Raw genomic sequence first — 21,591 nt, 5'->3', positions numbered from 1 at the left:
ATTTTCCATTTTACTGCCGATATCGGCCGATAATATCGGTCGGCCGATAATATCGGACATCCCTAATTATTAGCCAATAAGATTCGAGCTGGGTTGGGCTTAGCTCCTAAGCCTTAACACGGCCCAGCTTGGTTCTACAGTAGGTAGGGGAATATATTCAAATTTTGCTTCTGGCCAATCAAATCACATTAAAAGCTAAACGTGACCAAACGTCATTGCCTCGCGGGCACTTTCTGTGAGGATGGGGGTCTTGCGGAGCCCAATAGCAAAACACAGGAGGAGAGAATGGAGCGGTTTAGGGTTCTTTAATTATTCTTCCCAACCAAGCAGAGTATAACAGGAATGTGAAACAGGAATGTGAACAACACGGAGGTTATAACGTTCTTGGGGGGAAGAAGAATGAGAGCAGGTGCACTTCAGTGCAGCTGTCGGCAGTGAGAGAGAGAGGACATGGGTCTTGCACTTGAGAGCGAGCAGGAGTCCTCTTTGCTTGGCTCGAGAGCGTCAGGGTGGAAGGACGCTGGGGCTCGAGACGTCAGGGTGGAAGGGCGCTGGAGCGAAGTCCTGGGGCACAAGAAACAGAAGGTTAGGGCAAGCATAAACAGGGGTAGTTACAGCTGGTCTTCAGGTAGCGTCGCCGTACCTCGGTAGGCAGTTTAACACTGCGACGTCGGAAGACGGGATCTGCCAGTTGAAGTAGGGAACGCTTGATGAGGTGATCTCTTGCAGCCGCGCTGATTGCTCCTCATCTGGCAGACTCGAGCTCCGATCGTGACACTTTTGAATTCTCTAGTACTGTACATAGCGTTGCAATCATGGACGAAGGAGATATTGTCGACTAGCTGGCTGCTAGCTAACATTATGTAACGTTATGCGAGCATTGTTTGATTGATTGATTGAAAACTTTATTAACGACGCAATGAAGGATATAGCACTAGTTAGAGGGGAAATTCGGATTCCTCTCTCGGATTCATTCATTGAGCAGCAACTTATTTTTCGCTGGCGGGACCTTTACTGGGGACCAGCTCAGGCTGCACAGCACACCACTGTGTATATTCTGATTTAACAACAAATATATCTGTCCAGGAGGACCACATTGACCAGGTAAGCCTGCAATGCATAGGTATAGATAACATTTCCATCACAATTCCCATTGCTGGTGTTGATATTTTACGATGCCAGCTTGTGAGAATTCGTTGTAGCCAGCCAGCTAGCGTTGATGCTATTCAATGCTATCATACCCAACTAACGTTAATGCCATTCAGAATTTATTAACATAGCTACAACAACACAGTAACATTAATATAATTACATGCATCATTGTTTACAATGAACGGTGGGGCTAATCGAAAGGACTGCACACGGACAAGTTAAACAGTAATCAATTCATTTAATACAACAACAGGTAGTTCGAGCTGCATTTTCGTGCCTATACGACCACACCACAGCCACAGGGATATATAATGGCTTTGACGAGCTCTCTCTCTCCTGCCGATTAAATTCAGCAGCTCTTCCTCGAGTGCCTGTAGTAGCTGCCTGCATTTGCACAACGGCGTCCATCCAAGCTGCTAGCTAACGTTAAAACTAGAGCTGGGCCGTTAACGGCGTTAACGTGCTGCGTTAACGCTATACTAGTATCGCGCGATAATATAATTAACGCATTAATCTATTTTTTTTTTTTTTTTTTTTTTACATTTTTTTTTTTTACCTTTATTTACCCAGGGTAGGTTCGCTGAGCACAGATGCTCTTTTTCAGGAACGCCCTGCTTCACATTCACACAGTTCCATTCACACCTGGGAGCTGCCCAGTACAACCACAGTTGACACCATTGGCCACTGAGCAACTCCACTGGAGCAGTTGATTCAAGCCATGTCACATAGTTCAAGTTTGAAATGATTCTTTCTGTTTTGCTCCTGGGAGTGTGCTAGATACTGTACTGTACTGGTAATATTATTTATTTGTGTTAACTTCTGAATAACACAACTTATTAAACACAAGTACATCTTATTGAACATTATTTTGATATTTCATTACCAATTATCATAGCAAAACAGCTTTTTCAAACAGTCTGTAATGCATTTTGGAAACGGGAGATGGGAGATGGGCTCATGGTGTAATGGGCCACCTGGCCTGAGAAACATAAGGAGGAAAGAAAAAGTAAGGACTTACTTCTGGTCATTATTTGGGTAGAACACACATATTTTGAATGCCTTCGGCAGTTTTTTTTTTTTTTTTAGCCATTTTTATCTAGATTAATCTAGATTAAATCCAGGATTGCAGATAGATTAATCTAGATTAAAAAAAATTATCTATGCCCACCTCTAGTTAAAACCAACAAACACAGAACCGGACACACAAGCAGATAGCGAAGCATCATAAATACTTCTGGTCGGGGGGTTTCAAAATAAAAGAGCGACGTCTAAAGCACCGGAAATACGTTTATTTTGTACATTATCTAACGTTAACACGAACCTAAACTAACTTTAGGTTAGTTGTAACGTTAGTTTAGGTTCGTTTTAACGTTAGTAGTAGTTATGATTACAGTGTAAGGTAGTAGTAGTTATGATTACAGTGTAAGGTAGTAGTAGTTATGATTACAGTGTAAGGTAGTAGTAGTTATGATTACAGTGTAAGGTAGTAGTAGTTATGATTACAGTGTAAGGTAGTAGTTATGATTACAGTGTAAGGTAGTAGTAGTTATGATTACAGTGTAAGGTAGTAGTAGTTATGATTACAGTGTAAGGTAGTAGTTATGATTACAGTGTAAGGTAGTAGTAGTTATGATTACAGTGTAAGGTAGTAGTAGTTATGATTACAGTGTAAGGTAGTAGTACATTTACATTTTACATTTAGTAATTTAGCTGACGCTTTTATTTTTATTTTATTTTTTTATTCAGATAATGGTTGAAGAAGTGCGTCTTTAGTCGACGGCGAAAGATTGGACGTGTTTCGGCTGTCCTAACTGGGGTGGGTAGTTCATTCCACCATTGTGGGGCAAGGACTGAGAATAGGCGACTTCTCTTTGATGACCCTCCCGGAGCTTGGATAGGAGTAGGTCTGAGGCGGCCAGAAGAGGCAGAGCGTAGGGGTCTTGAGGGTGTGTAGTTAGAGACCATTGACCGGAGGTAGGCGGGAGCAGTTCCCTTTGCCGCACGGTATGCTAGGTCGAGGGCCTTGAAGCGGATTCGTGCAGCAATGGGGAGCCAGTGCAGGTCCCTAAGAAGTGGGGTGACATGGGCCGACTTCGGTAGGTTTGAGATCAGGCGGGCCGCTGCGTTCTGAATGAGTTGAAGAGGCTTGGTGGCAGTGGCCGGGAGGCCAGCGAGCAGTGCGTTGCAGTAGTCGAGGCGGGAGATGACTGTTGATTGGACGAGGAGTTGGGTGGATTCTTTTGTCAGGAAGGGGCGGATCCTTCTGACGTTGCTCAGGAGGAATCGGCAGGTTCTGGTTGTCGCTGCGATGTGAGCAGAGAAGTTCAACTGGTCGTCGAGGACAACACCAAGGTTCTTGGCGGTCGATGACGCGGTCACAGCTGCATTCTAGTAGTAGTTATGATTACAGTGTAAGGTAGTAGTAGTTATGATTACAGTGTAAGGTAGTAGTTGTTATGATTACAGTGCATCGCAGTCACGAAAGGGGCTAGGTGACGGCTTGGTTTGACTGGCCGCCGAGCCATACTGTACATGTTGACTGCTTGGTTTGACTGGCCGCCGAGCCATACTGTACATGTTGACTGCTTGGTTTGACTGGCCGCCAAGCCATACTGTACATGGTGACTGCTTGGCTTAAAAAAATAAAAAAAAATAAAAAAAATGTATAAAAATGTTTAATACATTTTTTTTAATAACTTTTTTTTTGGCATCCTCTGTTATTTTACCCATGCGACGCCACTGCTGTAGGGATGGTATTGACCAGGTGATGAGCGGTGCCTGGTTTCCTCCAAACATGACGCTTGGCATTCGGGCCAAAGAGTTAAATCTTGGTTTCATCAGACCAGACCATTTTGTTTCTCATGGTCTGAGAGTTTAGATGCCTTTTGGCAAACTCCATACGGCTGTCATGTCATGTGCCTTTTACTGAGGAGTGGCTTCCGTCTGGCCACTCTACCATAAAGCCCTGATCGGTGGAGTGCTGCAGAGATGGTTGTCCTTCTGGAAGGTTCTCCCATCTCCACAGAGGAACACTGGAGCCTTGTCAGAGTGGCTCAGTTTGGCCGGGCGGCCAGCTCTAGGAAGAGTCCTGGTGGTTCCAAACTTCTTCCATTTGCGAATGATGGAGACGACTGTGCTCTTTGGCACCTTCAAAGTTGCAGACATTTTTTGTACCCTTCCCCTCGATACAATCCTTGGTTTGTGCTCTGACATGCACTGTCAACTGTGGGACATTATATAGACAGGTGTGTGCCATTACAAATCATGTCCAATCAATTTAATTCACCACAGGTGGACTCCAATCAAGTTGTAGAAACATTGAATACTTATGTACTTGTGATATTAAATCTTTTTACTTTTAATACATTTGCAAAAAAAAATCAATATTTTTTATTTTGTCATTATGGGGTATTGTGTGTAGAAGTTTGAGGGAAAACATTTATTTAATACATTTTGGAATAAGCCTGTAACATAACAAAATGTGGAAAAAGTGAAGGGGTATGAATACTGTATGTGTCTGTATTGTTTATATTTCCAGTATATGTAGGTATATTTAACTTTGTTGTCTATATATGTGTCTGTATTGTTTATATTTCCAGTATATGTAGGTATATTTAACTTTGTTGTCTATATATGTGTCTGTATTGTTTATATTTCCAGTATATGTATGTATATTTAACTTTGTTGTCTATATATGTGTCTGTATTGTTTATATTTCCAGTATATGTAGGTATATTTAACTTTGTTGTCTATATATGTGTCTGTATTGTTTATATTTCCAGTATATGTAGGTATATTTAACTTTGTTGTCTATGTGTCTGTATTGTTTATATTTCCAGTATACAGTATGTAGGTATATTTAACTTTGTTGTCTATATATATGTCCGTATTATCTATGTTTCCAGTATTTTCTTGAAGGAGCTGGTGAACTACGAACAACTTCCTGAAGATGTAGGACACTGTTTCCTCACCTGGGTAAGATACCAGTACTACATGATACTAGTACTACAATATATAGTACTACATGATACTAGTACTACATTATACTAGTACTATATGATATTAGTACTACATGATACTAGTACTACATGATACTATTTTTTTTCAAAACTTTGTTTATTGAAGTTTTTTCATTGCAATATGAGATCATCACAAGGTCAAATTGTACACATATATGCCAGACATATTGCACATATCTACATATAAGTAGTCAAAATATAGGTCTGTTGAATGTAGACAATATACATATTGCACAAAGGTACATATAGTTAGTCAAAATATAGGTCTGTTGGATAAACAATATACCTATTGCACAAAACTATGTATAAATAAACAAAATATAGGTCTGTTGAATGTAAATAATATACATGTTGCACATGGCTACGTATAAGTAGTCAAAGTATAGGTCTGTTGAATATATAGACTAAAAAATAGTACACCACAAAATAAATATAGATATTGTTTCGGACATAGTCAATTAAACAGATATGTACACTCAGGACAAGCACTGTACAGCAGGAATAGAGGAATGGAACAAATTTTTTTTTAAATGAGAAGGTAGACATCGGTTACATTTGCACAAGTAGATAGGTCACTCGACTGGACTGTGCTAGGTTAGGAGTGAGCATTATTTATGGGGGGTCGATTGAGCCTTGTTCCCCAACATAGGTAAAGAAACGGCCCCATGTTTTATAAAATCTAGCTGTAGAACCCCTTATGACACACCTTATTTTCTCCATCTTAAGGAAGTGCAAAATATCCCTGAGCCACATAGAGTGAGATGGAGGAGTGGGTGACTTCCAATGCAGTAAAATGAGACGTCTAGCCAGGAGAGTAACAAATGCCACCAGGTCAGCTTTATATCGTGGCAGAGACAGAGTAGTAGGAGAGATAGAGACACCAAAGCAAGCAGTTATGGCTGTCGGGCTGATTGGGATCTCAATACTATTTGAGATAGTTTCAAATATTTCAGACCAAAAGTTATGCAGGGAAGGGCAGGACCAAAACATGTGACTATGTGTAGCAGGGGCACGGTGGCATCTGTCACAGGTGGGATCAATGTTGCCATAGATCTTGGCTAGCCTGACTTTAGTAAAGTGTGAACGGTGAACAATTTTACATTGGATCAGTCCGTGCCTGGCACAAATTGAAGAGGAGTGGACCCGGTGTAGAATATCCTCCCACAGGTTTTCTGTGATGTCCTCACCCAGGTCCTCCTCCCATCTCCTCCTGATCTTTTCTAATGAGGTAGGACGCAGTGAGGAAATCAAGCCATACAGGACAGATATAATACCCTTTGTGACCAGTGTAGGCTTTAGTAAAGTGTCAATAGGAGTGGCTTCTGGGAGTTTGGGGAACTGTGGGTTGATATTACGTACAAAACTGCGGACTTGCAAGTATCTGAAGAAATGTGACCTCGAAAGAGAGAACTTGTCAGACAGTTGTTCAAATGATGCAAAAATATTTTCTATATATAAATCACTGAACGTTCTAATACCAAGAGGGGACCAGGAGAGAAAAGCTCTATCCATCACAGAGGGGGGGAAAACAGGGTTAGCTGTAATTGGAGCTAGTAAAGAAAAAGATTGTAAGCCAAAATGTCGTCTGAACTGGTTCCATATCCTGAGTGTTGATTTGACAATGATATTTTTAGAATAGGGAGAGGTGGGAAAAGGTAGAGGTGCGTGAGCCAGAGCAGCCAGTGAGGCAGGGCTGGAAGAAGAGGATTCCAAAAGCAACCATACAGGGGATGAAGGTGTGTCTTCAAACCTTGCCCAATGTTGTAGTGCTCTAAAGTTGGCTGCCCAATAATAGAATTTAAAATTGGGCAGAGCCATCCCTCCCAGAGGCTTTGGTCTTTGTAGGAGGGCTTTACCGAGCCTAGGGACTCTCCTATTCCAGATGAACTGCGACACCAAACTGTCAATTTTCTGGAAGAATGCTTGTGTGAGAAAGATGGGTAAACATTGAAAAAGGTATGAGAATTTTGGCAGGGAGTTCATTTTAACTGAGTTGACTCGTGCCGTTAAGGACAGGGGTAATAGCGACCATCGTTCAAAGTCTTTATGCAGTTTGCTTAACAAAGGGGAGAAGTTAGATTTAAATAAATCCTTAAATTTGTCTGTGAAACGAATGCCAAGATATGTGAAGCCAAGTGGGGAAATTTTAAAGGGCAAAGTATGTAAGGGGTAATTTCGACCTTCAGCATTCAGAGGGAATAGCTCACTTTTATCTAAGTTTAGTTTATATCCTGATATTGCACCGAATGAACTGAAAACATCAAGGGCAGCTGGAATAGAGACAGAGAGATTCGATACATATAAAAGCAAGTCATCCGCATAAAGTGAAGTCTTCTGTTCGATGCCAAACCTATGAATACCAGTTATGTTAGGATTTGATCTGAGAGCAATGGCCAATGGTTCTATTGCGATATTAAATAATAAGGGACTCAAATTGCAGCCTTGCCGAGTAGAGCGAAAGAGAGGGAAATATTCAGAATGTGTGTTGTTGGTTCTGACTGAGGCTATAGGGGAGGTATAAAGCAGTTTCACCCAAGTGATAAATGTTTTACCCAAGCCAAATCTCTCCATGGTGTAGAATAGGTAGCTCCACTCCACCCGGTCAAAAGCCTTCTCGGCATCTAGTGAGATCACAGCTTCTGATATTGAGGAAGAAGAGGGATTATACATGATATTAAGAAGCCGTCTAGTGTTAAAAGAAGAGTATCGTTTTTTTATGAATCCAGTCTGATCTGGGGAAATAATAGAGGGTAGTACCGATTCTAAGCGCATAGATAGTAGTTTGGAAAGAAGCTTTAAATCCACGGATAGCAAACTTATAGGACGGTAGCTCCCACATAGGAGAGGGTCTCTGTTCTTCTTCAAGATTAAGGAAATTGTGGCCTGAGTGAGTGTATGGGGCAATTTAAAACAGCAGAAGGATTCATTGTACATATCAATAAGAAGTGGCACCAATTTGCCAAAAAACTTCCTATAGAATTCGATTGGGTAACCATCGGGGCCTGGGCATTTACCTGCCTGCATGTTGTGAGCAGCCTCTTCAATCTCCTCTATTGTGATAGGCTCCTCCAGTTTCACCACTGAGTCGGAGTCAACTTTAGGAATATCAAGAGAGTCAAAAAAGTTGCTAAAGGCAGACGGGTCAGTGGGTTGTTCTGCAGCATAGAGAGATGAGTAGAAGTTTTTAAATTGTTCATTAATTTCTTTGGGATCTGTAGTTCTGCCTGTTGAAGTTTGGATTTGTGGTATTTGATGCGAAGCTGATGCCTGTCTTAATTGATGAGCTAATAGTTTATTCGCCTTATCTCCGTGTTCATAGTAATTGTATCTGGATTTGAATAGTAATTTTTCGGTATGGGTGGTAGTCAGAGTATCGAATTCTGCTTGTAACAATAGGCGTTCCTTATATAAATCAGGTGATGGAGCGATAGAGTAAACGTTGTCAATCTGAGTGATCTGTTTGGTTAAATTATCTAATTTCTTCTTTCTGGCTCTAGTCTCATAAGTGCAGTAAGAAATAATTTCCCCCCTTAAGTATGCCTTCAGTGTCTCCCATAGTAAGGAAGCTGAGATCCCAGGCGTCTTATTGATATCCAAAAAAAATCTATCTGCTTGGAAATAAAAGTAACAAAATCTTCGTTCGATAACAAACAAGTATTCAGTCGCCAGGGTGGTCGGGTGTTATCACATCCCCTAATTTGTAGTTCCATTAGAACTGGAGAGTGGTCCGATATGACAATAGCATCATATGAGCAAGATAATACTGATGAGATGAGCCGATTGTCGATCAAGAAATAATCAATACGAGTGAAGGTGTGATGAACATGAGAGAAGAATGAGTATGCTCTGCTAGATGGGTTGTGAAAACGCCAAGGGTCTGAAAGTGAAAACTCTTCCATAAAAGATTGAATGGTTTTAGCAGAGCTTGAAAGTACTGCATTTCTGTTAGATGAGCGATCCAATGATGGATTAAGCCAGCAATTGAAGTCCCCTCCTAATATCAGATAATGTGTGGAGAGGTCAGGTATCGAAGAGAACACAGATCTAAAAAATGAGCTATTGTCCCAGTTAGGGCCGTAGATATTAAGCATAATCACTGGGGTGCCACAGAGCTTTCCAGTTACCAGCACAAATCTACCATTTGGGTCAGAGAGAACATCTGAGCAAATAAAATTTATTGATTTGTGGATTAAAATTGCCACACCTCTAGCTCTGCTCTGAAATGATGAGTGGTACACTTGGCCAACCCATCGTTTACGTAGTCTGGTATAATCAGATAGCTTGAAATTAGTTTCCTGAAGGAAAGCTATATGAACCCCCAAATTCTGAAGATGCCCCAGTACTTTACTACGTTTGATTGGCTGATTTAAGCCCTTACAATTCCAACTAGTAAATTTGACCACTCCTCCAATCTGCTGTGAGGTTTTAGGTTGAGTCATAGACTGGTGTTGAGTGTACAATGAGTAACATCGAAAAGTATGTCCTAATAGTATTTTTTTTGTGCAGTGGCCAAGTCATAGAAAAAGCAACAACAGTATAAACATCGCACAAAAATAACTGTAAATGTAAACAAACCCTTCCCTCCCCCCTCCCCCTCCCTCCCATGCTGATGCGTCTCCTCAAATTGGACGCGCGCATAACCCACTATTACTAACTCTAAAGATAAACACCACCCCTTCCGTGGTTAAGTGACAAATGTTAATATTGTGAAATATCGTAGTCCCAAAATGAAATAGTCTGTATATGCTCAGTCATATGGACATGAATTATGAACTTGCCGTTCAGCTGATGGTTACAGTCTGGGGAACCGCTTTTCTGAGTTTAGTGTTTATGAAAGTCGAGGCGGCGGCCGGGTCTTCAAACGTGTGCGTTGAACCACTCGGCAGAGTGATGTTCAGAACCGCAGGAAACATCAGCCCAAACGTGATACCAGGACAGGCATGGAGTTCACGTTTCACTCCTCCAAACGCAGCCCTCTTCTTGGAAACAGCGCCGGTGTAATCAGGGAAAATAGAGAGCCTTTTGCCTTGGAAGAGTAGAGGGGTGTCACGGGAGGTCGCGCTGGCCCGACGTAGGATTTCGTTCGGGAGATGAAAGAAGTGGACCCTGATGATGAGCGGACGAGGCGTCTCTCCCTCTTTGGGTTTAGCCCGCAAAGTGCGATGGGCTCTGTCGAGTAGGGGCTCATCATCCAGGCCCAGTAGGTTCTTGAGTAGGCGGCCGATGAATTCCGTTGGCCGCGGACCCTCCGAGCCCTCAGGTATCCCCACGAGTCGAAGGTTGTTCCTCCTCGATCTCCCCTCTAGGTCCTCACATTTGTCGGTTAGTAATTTCACCTGTGACGTGAGCTCCTTAACAGTGGAGTCAAGCGAGGAGAGCTGGTCACTGTGGTCGCTCGTCACACGTTCCAACTCGCAGATAGTTTGCCCGTGTTCATTTATTTTCAGCAGCAATGGTTCAGTAATATTCACCAGCTCCGTGCGCACTGCAAGGATTTCAGCTCTCAGGTTAGTTGCCGATGAGTCAATTCTGCCACAAATATCTTCCTTCAGCGAGTTCAGCATTGATTGTAAGGCCCCTAGATCAAAGGCGCTGCCGCTGGTCATGTTAGCAGCTGGCGCGTGCGGTGGGGGTGGCCCGGGTGGCTGATCAAAGATTGTTTGTTGTCCTGCACGCGTCGTCCTTAATTTGGGTTTAACAGGACCCATGGACGATTTAAAGTGTCGAAAAGTCTGCCTGACTGGTAGATGAACATACGTTGTCCAGTGTCCAAAGTCCAAAAAGAAAAAACGTAGTTAAAGGACTATTTATAATTGAAGTTTGTCACAAAACGGCGGAGCGGCGAAAAGCACGTCTTACATGCTCGGTGTCCTCAAGTCCCAGCTGGAGTTCTAGTACATGACTACAATATACTAGTACTACATGATACCAGTACTACATGATACCAGTACTACATGATACTAGTACTATATGATACCAGTACTACATGATACCAGTACTACATGATACTAGTACTACATGATACCAGTACTACATGATACTAGTAATACATTATACTAGTACTACAATATACTAGTACTACATGATACTAGTACTACATGATACTAGTACTACATGATACGAGTACTATATGATACTAGTACTACATGATACTAGTACTATATGATACTAGTACTACATGATACTAGTACTACATGATACCAGTACTACATGATACCAGTACTACATGATACTAGTACTACATGATACCAGTACTACATGATACCAGTACTACATGATACTAGTACTACATGATACCAGTACTACATGATACTAGTACTATATGATACTAGTACTACAATATACTAGTACTACAATATACTAGTACTACATTATACTAGTACTACATGATACTAGTACTACAATATACTAGTACTACATGATACTAGTACTACATGATACCAGTACTACATGATACTAGTACTATATGATACTAGTACTACAATATACTAGTACTACAATATACTAGTACTACATTATACTAGTAATACATGATACTAGTACTACAATATACTAGTACTACATGATACTAGTACTACATGATACTAGTACTACATGATACTAGTACTATATGATACTAGTACTACATGATACTAGTACTACATGATACCAGTACTACATGATACCAGTACTACATGATACTAGTACTACATGATACCAGTACTACATGATACCAGTACTACATGATACTAGTACTACATGATACCAGTACTACATGATACTAGTACTATATGATACTAGTACTACAATATACTAGTACTACAATATACTAGTACTACATTATACTAGTACTACAATATACTAGTACTACATGATACTAGTACTACATGATACTAGTACTACATGATACTAGTACTATATGATACTAGTACTACATGATACTAGTACTACATGATACCAGTACTACATGATACCAGTACTACATGATACTAGTACTACATGATACCAGTACTACATGATACCAGTACTACATGATACTAGTACTATATGATACCAGTACTACATGATACCAGTACTACATGATACTAGTACTACATGATACCAGTACTACATGATACCAGTACTACATGATACTAGTACTACATGATACCAGTACTACATGATACCAGTACTACATGATACTAGTACTATATGATACCAGTACTACATGATACCAGTACTACATGATACTAGTACTACATGATACCAGTACTACATGATACTAGTACTACATTATACTAGTACTACAATATACTAGTACTACATGATACTAGTACTACATGATACTAGTACTACATGATACTAGTACTATATGATACTAGTACTACATGATACTAGTACTATATGATACTAGTACTACATGATACTAGTACTACATGATACCAGTACTACATGATACCAGTACTACATGATACTAGTACTACATGATACCAGTACTACATGATACCAGTACTACATGATACTAGTACTACATGATACCAGTACTACATGATACTAGTACTATATGATACTAGTACTACAATATACTAGTACTACAATATACTAGTACTACATTATACTAGTACTACATGATACTAGTACTACAATATACTAGTACTACATGATACTAGTACTACATGATACCAGTACTACATGATACTAGTACTATATGATACTAGTACTACAATATACTAGTACTACAATATACTAGTACTACATTATACTAGTAATACATGATACTAGTACTACATGATACCAGTACTACATGATACCAGTACTACATGATACTAGTACTACATGATACCAGTACTACATGATACCAGTACTACATGATACTAGTACTACATGATACCAGTACTACATGATACTAGTACTATATGATACTAGTACTACAATATACTAGTACTACAATATACTAGTACTACATTATACTAGTACTACAATATACTAGTACTACATGATACTAGTACTACATGATACTAGTACTACATGATACTAGTACTATATGATACTAGTACTACATGATACTAGTACTACATGATACCAGTACTACATGATACCAGTACTACATGATACTAGTACTACATGATACCAGTACTACATGATACCAGTACTACATGATACTAGCACTACATGATACCAGTACTACATGATACTAGTACTATATGATACTAGTACTACAATATACTAGTACTATATGATACTAGTACTACAATATACTAGTACTACAATATACTAGTACTACATTATACTAGTACTACATGATACTAGTACTACAATATACTAGTACTACATGATACTAGTACTACATGATACCAGTACTACATGATACTAGTACTATGATACTAGTACTACAATATACTAGTACTACAATATACTAGTACTACATTATACTAGTAATACATGATACTAGTACTACAATATACTAGTACTACATGATACTAGTACTACATGATTAGTACTATATGATACTAGTACTACATGATACTAGTACTACATGATACCAGTACTACATGATACCAGTACTACATGATACTAGTACTACATGATACCAGTACTACATGATACCAGTACTACATGATACTAGTACTACATGATACCAGTACTACATGATACTAGTACTATATGATACTAGTACTACAATATACTAGTACTACAATATACTAGTACTACATTATACTAGTACTACAATATACTAGTACTACATGATACTAGTACTACATGATACTAGTACTACATTATACTAGTACTACAATATACTAGTACTACATGATACTAGTACTACATGATACTAGTACTACATGATACTAGTACTATATGATACTAGTACTACATGATACTAGTACTACATGATACCAGTACTACATGATACCAGTACTACATGATACTAGTACTACATGATACCAGTACTACATGATACCAGTACTACATGATACTAGCACTACATGATACCAGTACTACATGATACTAGTACTATATGATACTAGTACTACAATATACTAGTACTACAATATACTAGTACTACATTATACTAGTACTACAATATACTAGTACTACATGATACCAGTACTACATGATACCAGTACTACATGATACTAGTACTACATGATACTAGTACTACATGATACTAGTACTACATGATACCAGTACTACATGATACTAGTACTACATGATACCAGTACTACATGATACCAGTACTACATGATACTAGTACTACATGATACCAGTACTACATGATACTAGTACTATATGATACTAGTACTACAATATACTAGTACTACAATATACTAGTACTACATTATACTAGTACTACATGATACCAGTACTACATTATACTAGTACTACATGATACCAGTACTACATGATACCAGTACTACATTATACTAGTACTACAATATACTAGTACTACATGATACTAGTACTACATGATACTAGTACTACATGATACTAGTACTACATGATACTAGTACTACATGATACTAGTACTATATGATACTAGTACTACATGATACCAGTACTACATGATACCAGTACTACATGATACTAGTACTACATGATACCAGTACTACATGATACTAGTACTATATGATACTAGTACTACAATATACTAGTACTACAATATACTAGTACTACATTATACTAGTACTACATGATACCAGTACTACATGATACTAGTACTACATGATACCAGTACTACATGATACCAGTACTACATTATACTAGTACTACAATATACTAGTACTACAATATACTAGTACTACATGATACCAGTACTACATGATACTAGTACTACATGATACCAGTACTACATGATACCAGTACTACATGATACCAGTACTGCATGCTACTAGTACTACATGATACTAGTACTACATGATACTAGTACTACATGATACTAGTACTGCATGATACTAGTACTACATGATACCAGTACTACATGATACCAGTACTACATGATACCAGTACTACATGATACTAGTACTACATGATACCAGTACTACATGATACTAGTACTACATGATACCAGTACTACATGATACTAGTACTACATGATACTAGTACTACATGATACTAGTACTACATGATACTAGTACTACATGATACTAGTACTACATGATACTAGTACTACATGATACCAGTACTACATGATACTAGTACTACATGATACCAGTACTACATGATACTAGTACTATATGATACTAGTACTACAATATACTAGTACTACAATATACTAGTACTATATGATACTAGTACTACAATATACTAGTACTACAATATACTAGTACTACATTATACTAGTACTACATGATACTAGTACTACATGATACTAGTACTACATGATACTAGTACTACATGATACTAGTACTACATGATACCAGTACTACATGATACTAGTACTACATGATACTAGTACTACATGATACTAGTACTACATGATACTAGTACTACAATATACTAGTACTACATTATACTAGTACTACATGATACTAGTACTACATGATACTAGTACTACATTATACTAGTACTACATTATACTAGTACTACATGATACCAGTACTACATGATACTAGTACTACATGATACCAGTACTACATGATACCAGTACTACATGATACTAGTACTACAATATACTAGTACTACATTATACTAGTACTACATGATACCAGTACTACAATATACCAGTACTACATGATACCAGTACTACATGATACCAGTACTACATTATACTAGTACTACATTATACTAGTACTACATGATACCAGTACTACAATATACCAGTACTACATGATACTAGTACTACAATATACTAGTACTACATTATACTAGTACTACATGATACCAGTACTACAATATACCAGTACTACATGATACCAGTACTACATGATACCAGTACTACATTATACTAGTACTACATTATACTAGTACTACATGATACCAGTACTACATGATACCAGTACTACATGATACTAGTACTACAATATACTAGTACTACATTATACTAGTACTACATGATACCAGTACTACAATATACCAGTACTACATGATACCAGTACTACATGATACCAGTACTACATTATACTAGTACTACATTATACTAGTACTACATGATACCAGTACTACATGATACTAGTACTACATGATACCAGTACTACAATATACTAGTACTACATTATACTAGTACTACATGATACCAGTACTACATGATACCAGTACTACATGATACTAGTACTACATGATACTAGTACTACATGATACTAGTACTACATGATACTAGTACTACATGATACTAGTACTACATGATAGTATCTACATGATACTAGTACTACATGATACTAGTACTACATGATACTAGTACTACATGATACCAGTACTACATGATACTAGTACTACATGATACTAGTACTACAAGATACTAGTACTACATGATACCAGTACTACATGCTACTAGTACTACATGATACTAGTACTGCATGATACTAGTACTATATGATACTAGTACTACATGATACTAGTACTACATGATACTAGTACTACATGATACCAGTACTACATGCTACTAGTACTACATGATACTAGTACTACATGATACTAGTACTACATGATACCAGTACTACATGATACTAGTACTACATGATACTAGTACTACATGATACCAGTACTACATGATACTAGTACTACATGATACCAGTACTACATGATACTAGTACTACATGATACTAGTACTACATGATACTAGTACTACATGATACTAGTACTGCATGATACCAGTACTACATGATACCAGTACTACATGATACTAGTACTACATGATACTAGTACTACATGATACTAGTACTACATGATACCAGTACTACATGATACTAGTACTACATGATACCAGTACTGCATGATACTAGTACTACATGATACTAGTACTACAATATACTAGTACTACATGATACTAGTACTGCATGATACTAGTACTACATGATACTAGTACTACATTATACTAGTACTACATGATACTAGTACTACATGATACTAGTACTACATGATACTAGTACTACATGATACCAGTACTACATGATACTAGTACTACATGATACTAGTACTACATGATACCAGTACTACATGATACCAGTACTATATGATACTAGTACTACATTATACTAGTACTGCATGATACTAGTACTACATGATACCAGTACTACAATATACTAGTACTACATTATACTAGTACTACATGATACCAGTACTACATGATACCAGTACTACAATATACTAGTACTACATGATACTAGTACTACAATATACTAGTACTACATTATACTAGTACTACAATATACTAGTACTACATGATACTAGTACTACATGATACGAGTACTACATGACACTAGTACTACATGATACCAGTACTACATGATACTAGTACTACATGATACTAGTACTACATGATACCAGTACTACATGATACTAGTACTACATGATACTAGTACTACATGATACTAGTACTACATGATACCAGTACTATATGATACTAGTACTATATGATACTAGTACTATATGATACTAGTACTACATGATACTAGTACTACATGATACCAGTACTATATGATACTAGTACTACATGATACTAGTACTATATGATACTAGTACTATATGATACTAGTACTACATGATACTAGTACTACATGATACCAGTACTATATGATACTAGTACTACATGATACTAGTACTATATGATACTAGTACTACATGATACCAGTACTATATGATACCAGTACTACATGATACTAGTACTATATGATACTAGTACTACATGATACTAGTACTACATGATACTAGTACTACATGATACTAGTACTACATGATACCAGTACTACATGATACTAGTACTACATGACACTAGTACTACAATATACTAGTACTACATGATACTAGTACTACAATATACTAGTACTACATGATACTAGTACTGCATGATACTAGTACTACAATATACTAGTACTACATGATACTAGTACTGCATGATACTAGTACTACATGATACTAGTACTACATGATACTAGTACTACATGATACTAGTACTGCATGATACTAGTACTACATGACACTAGTACTACATGATACTAGTACTACAATATACTAGTACTACATGATACTAGTACTGCATGATACTAGTACTACATGATACTAGTACTACATGATACTAGTACTACAATATACTAGTACTACATGATACTAGTACTGCATGATACTAGTACTACATGATACTAGTACTGCATGATACTAGTACTACATGATACTAGTACTACATGATACTAGTACTACATGATACTAGTACTACATGATACTAGTACTACATGATACCAGTACTACATGATACTAGTACTACATGATACTAGTACTACATGATACCAGTACTACATGATACCAGTACTATATGATACTAGTACTACATTATACTAGTACTGCATGATACTAGTACTACATGATACCAGTACTACAATATACTAGTACTACATTATACTAGTACTACATGATACTAGTACTACATGATACCAATACTACATGATACCAGTACTACAATATACTAGTACTACATGATACTAGTACTACAATATACTAGTACTACATTATACTAGTACTACAATATACTAGTACTACATGATACTAGTACTACATGATACCAGTACTACATGATACCAGTACTACATGATACTAGTACTACATGACACTAGTACTACATGATACCAGTACTACATGATACTAGTACTACATGATACCAGTACTACATGATACCAGTACTACATGATACTAGTACTACATGACACTAGTACTACATGATACCAGTACTACATGATACTAGTACTACATGATACCAGTACTACATGATACTAGTACTACATGATACTAGTACTACATGATACCAGTACTATATGATACTAGTACTACATGATACTAGTACTATATGATACTAGTACTATATGATACTAGTACTACATGATACTAGTACTACATGATACCAGTACTATATGATACTAGTACTACATGATACTAGTACTACATGATACTAGTACGACATGATACTAGTACTACATGATACCAGTACTATATGATACTAGTACTACATGATACTAGTACTATATGATACTAGTACTATATGATACTAGTACTACATGATACTAGTACTACATGATACCAGTACTATATGATACTAGTACTACATGATACTAGTACTATATGATACTAGTACTACATGATACCAGTACTATATGATACCAGTACTACATGATACTAGTACTATATGATACTAGTACTACATGATACTAGTACTACATGATACTAGTACTACATGATACTAGTACTACATGATACCAGTACTACATGATACTAGTACTACATGACACTAGTACTACAATATACTAGTACTACATGATACTAGTACTACAATATACTAGTACTACATGATACTAGTACTACAATATACTAGTACTACATGATACTAGTACTGCATGATACTAGTACTACATGATACTAGTACTGCATGATACTAGTACTACATGATACTAGTACTACATGATACTAGTACTACATGATACTAGTACTGCATGATACTAGTACTACATGACACTAGTACTACATGATACTAGTACTACACTATACTAGTACTACATGATACTAGTACTGCATGATACTAGTACTACATGATACTAGTACTACATGATACTAGTACTACAATATACTAGTACTACATGATACTAGTACTGCATGATACTAGTACTACATGATACTAGTACTGCATGATACTAGTACTACATGATACTAGTACTACATGATACTAGTACTACATGCTACTAGTACTACATGATACTAGTACTACATGATACTAGTACTACATGCTACTAGTACTACATGATACTAGTACTACATGATACTAGTACTACAATATACTAGTACTACATGATACTAGTACTACATGACACTAGTACTACATGATACTAGTACTACAATATACTAGTACTACATGATACTAGTACTACATGACACTAGTACTACAATATACTAGTACTACATGATACTAGTACTACAATATACTAGTACTACATGATACTAGTACTGCATGATACTAGTACTACAATATACTAGTACTACATGATACTAGTACTACATGATACTAGTACTGCATGATACTAGTACTACATGATACTAGTACTGCATGATACTAGTACTACATGATACTAGTACTACAATATACTAGTACTACATGATACTAGTACTGCATGATACTAGTACTACATGATACTAGTACTGCATGATACTAGTACTACATGATACCAGTACTACATGATACTAGTACTACATGATACTAGTACTGCATGATACTAGTACTACATGATACTAGTACTACATGATACTAGTACTACAATATACTAGTACTACATGATACTAGTACTGCATGATACTAGTACTACATGATACTAGTACTGCATGATACTAGTACTATATGATACTAGTACTACATGACACTAGTACTACATGATACTAGTAATACATGCTACTGGTCCTAAATTGTACTAGTACTGGATGGTAGTAGTACTACATAATATTACTTTCGTTTTACATAATATGAGTACTTTCTTGTATTAGTACTACAGGATAATAGTCGTACATGCAGTAAGATAGTAGGCATACACGATACTACTGTAGTACTACATAATACTATTACTACATTATACTAGTCCTACATACTATTAGTCTTACATGCAGTACGCTAGTAAGCGTACATTATACTTGTCCTAGAGATAATACTAGTACTACATTATACTAGCTACCTGCTCTCAACCTGTAGGTGGTGGTAGAGAGTTGATTGTGTGTGTTGCCAGTGTGCTTTTCTAGGTTAAAAGATTTACATTTACATTTACATTTAGTCATTTAGCTGACGCTTTTATCCAAAGCGACTTACAAGTTCTGTACGACAAGTCATCAGGAAGGGCACAACTCTATCAGCTGAGCAACAATGTTCATCAAAGTGTTGAGTGCTACAGTGTAGGTTAGTTTATTAGGACAAGTGCATGACAGTACGGTTAGTTAGGGTTAGATTTTTTTTTTTTTTGTTTTTTTTTTAAATTCAGATAATGGTTGAAGAAGTGCGTCTTTAGTCGACGGCGAAGGATTGGACGTGATTCGGCTGTCCTAACTGGGGTGGGTAGTTCATTCCACCATTGTGGGGCAAGGACTGAGAATAGGCGACTTCTCTTTGATGACCCTCCCGGAGCTTGGATAGGAGTAGGTCTGAGGCGGCCAGAAGATGCAGAGCGTAGGGGTCTTGAGGGTGTGTAGTTAGAGACCATTGACCGGAGGTAGGCGGGAGCGGTTCCCTTTGCCGCACGGTATGCTAGGTCGAGGGCCTTGAAGCGGATTCGTGCAGCAATGGGGAGCC

General features: G+C 37.4%; 1 protein-coding gene across 1 annotated transcript in view; it reads left to right on the top strand.

Moving 5' to 3' along the window:
- LOC311229257 (kalirin-like) overlaps positions 1–21,591 on the top strand; it is a gene marked incomplete at its 5' end in the record, with an annotated part of 611,135 nt that overhangs the window by 204,874 nt on the left and 384,670 nt on the right. The window contains 1 exon segment of the mRNA XM_084315324.1: positions 5,058–5,127. Within this exon segment, the coding sequence (XP_084171450.1) occupies positions 5,058–5,127 (70 nt within the window).

The sequence above is a fragment of the Notolepis coatsorum genome (assembly GCF_963971535.1).
Source record: "Notolepis coatsorum genome assembly, chromosome: 5".
Classification (NCBI taxonomy): Eukaryota; Metazoa; Chordata; class Actinopteri; order Aulopiformes; family Paralepididae; genus Notolepis; species Notolepis coatsorum.
Note: the sequence above shows the minus strand (reverse complement) of the source record. Positions and strands in the feature narration are given on the sequence as shown.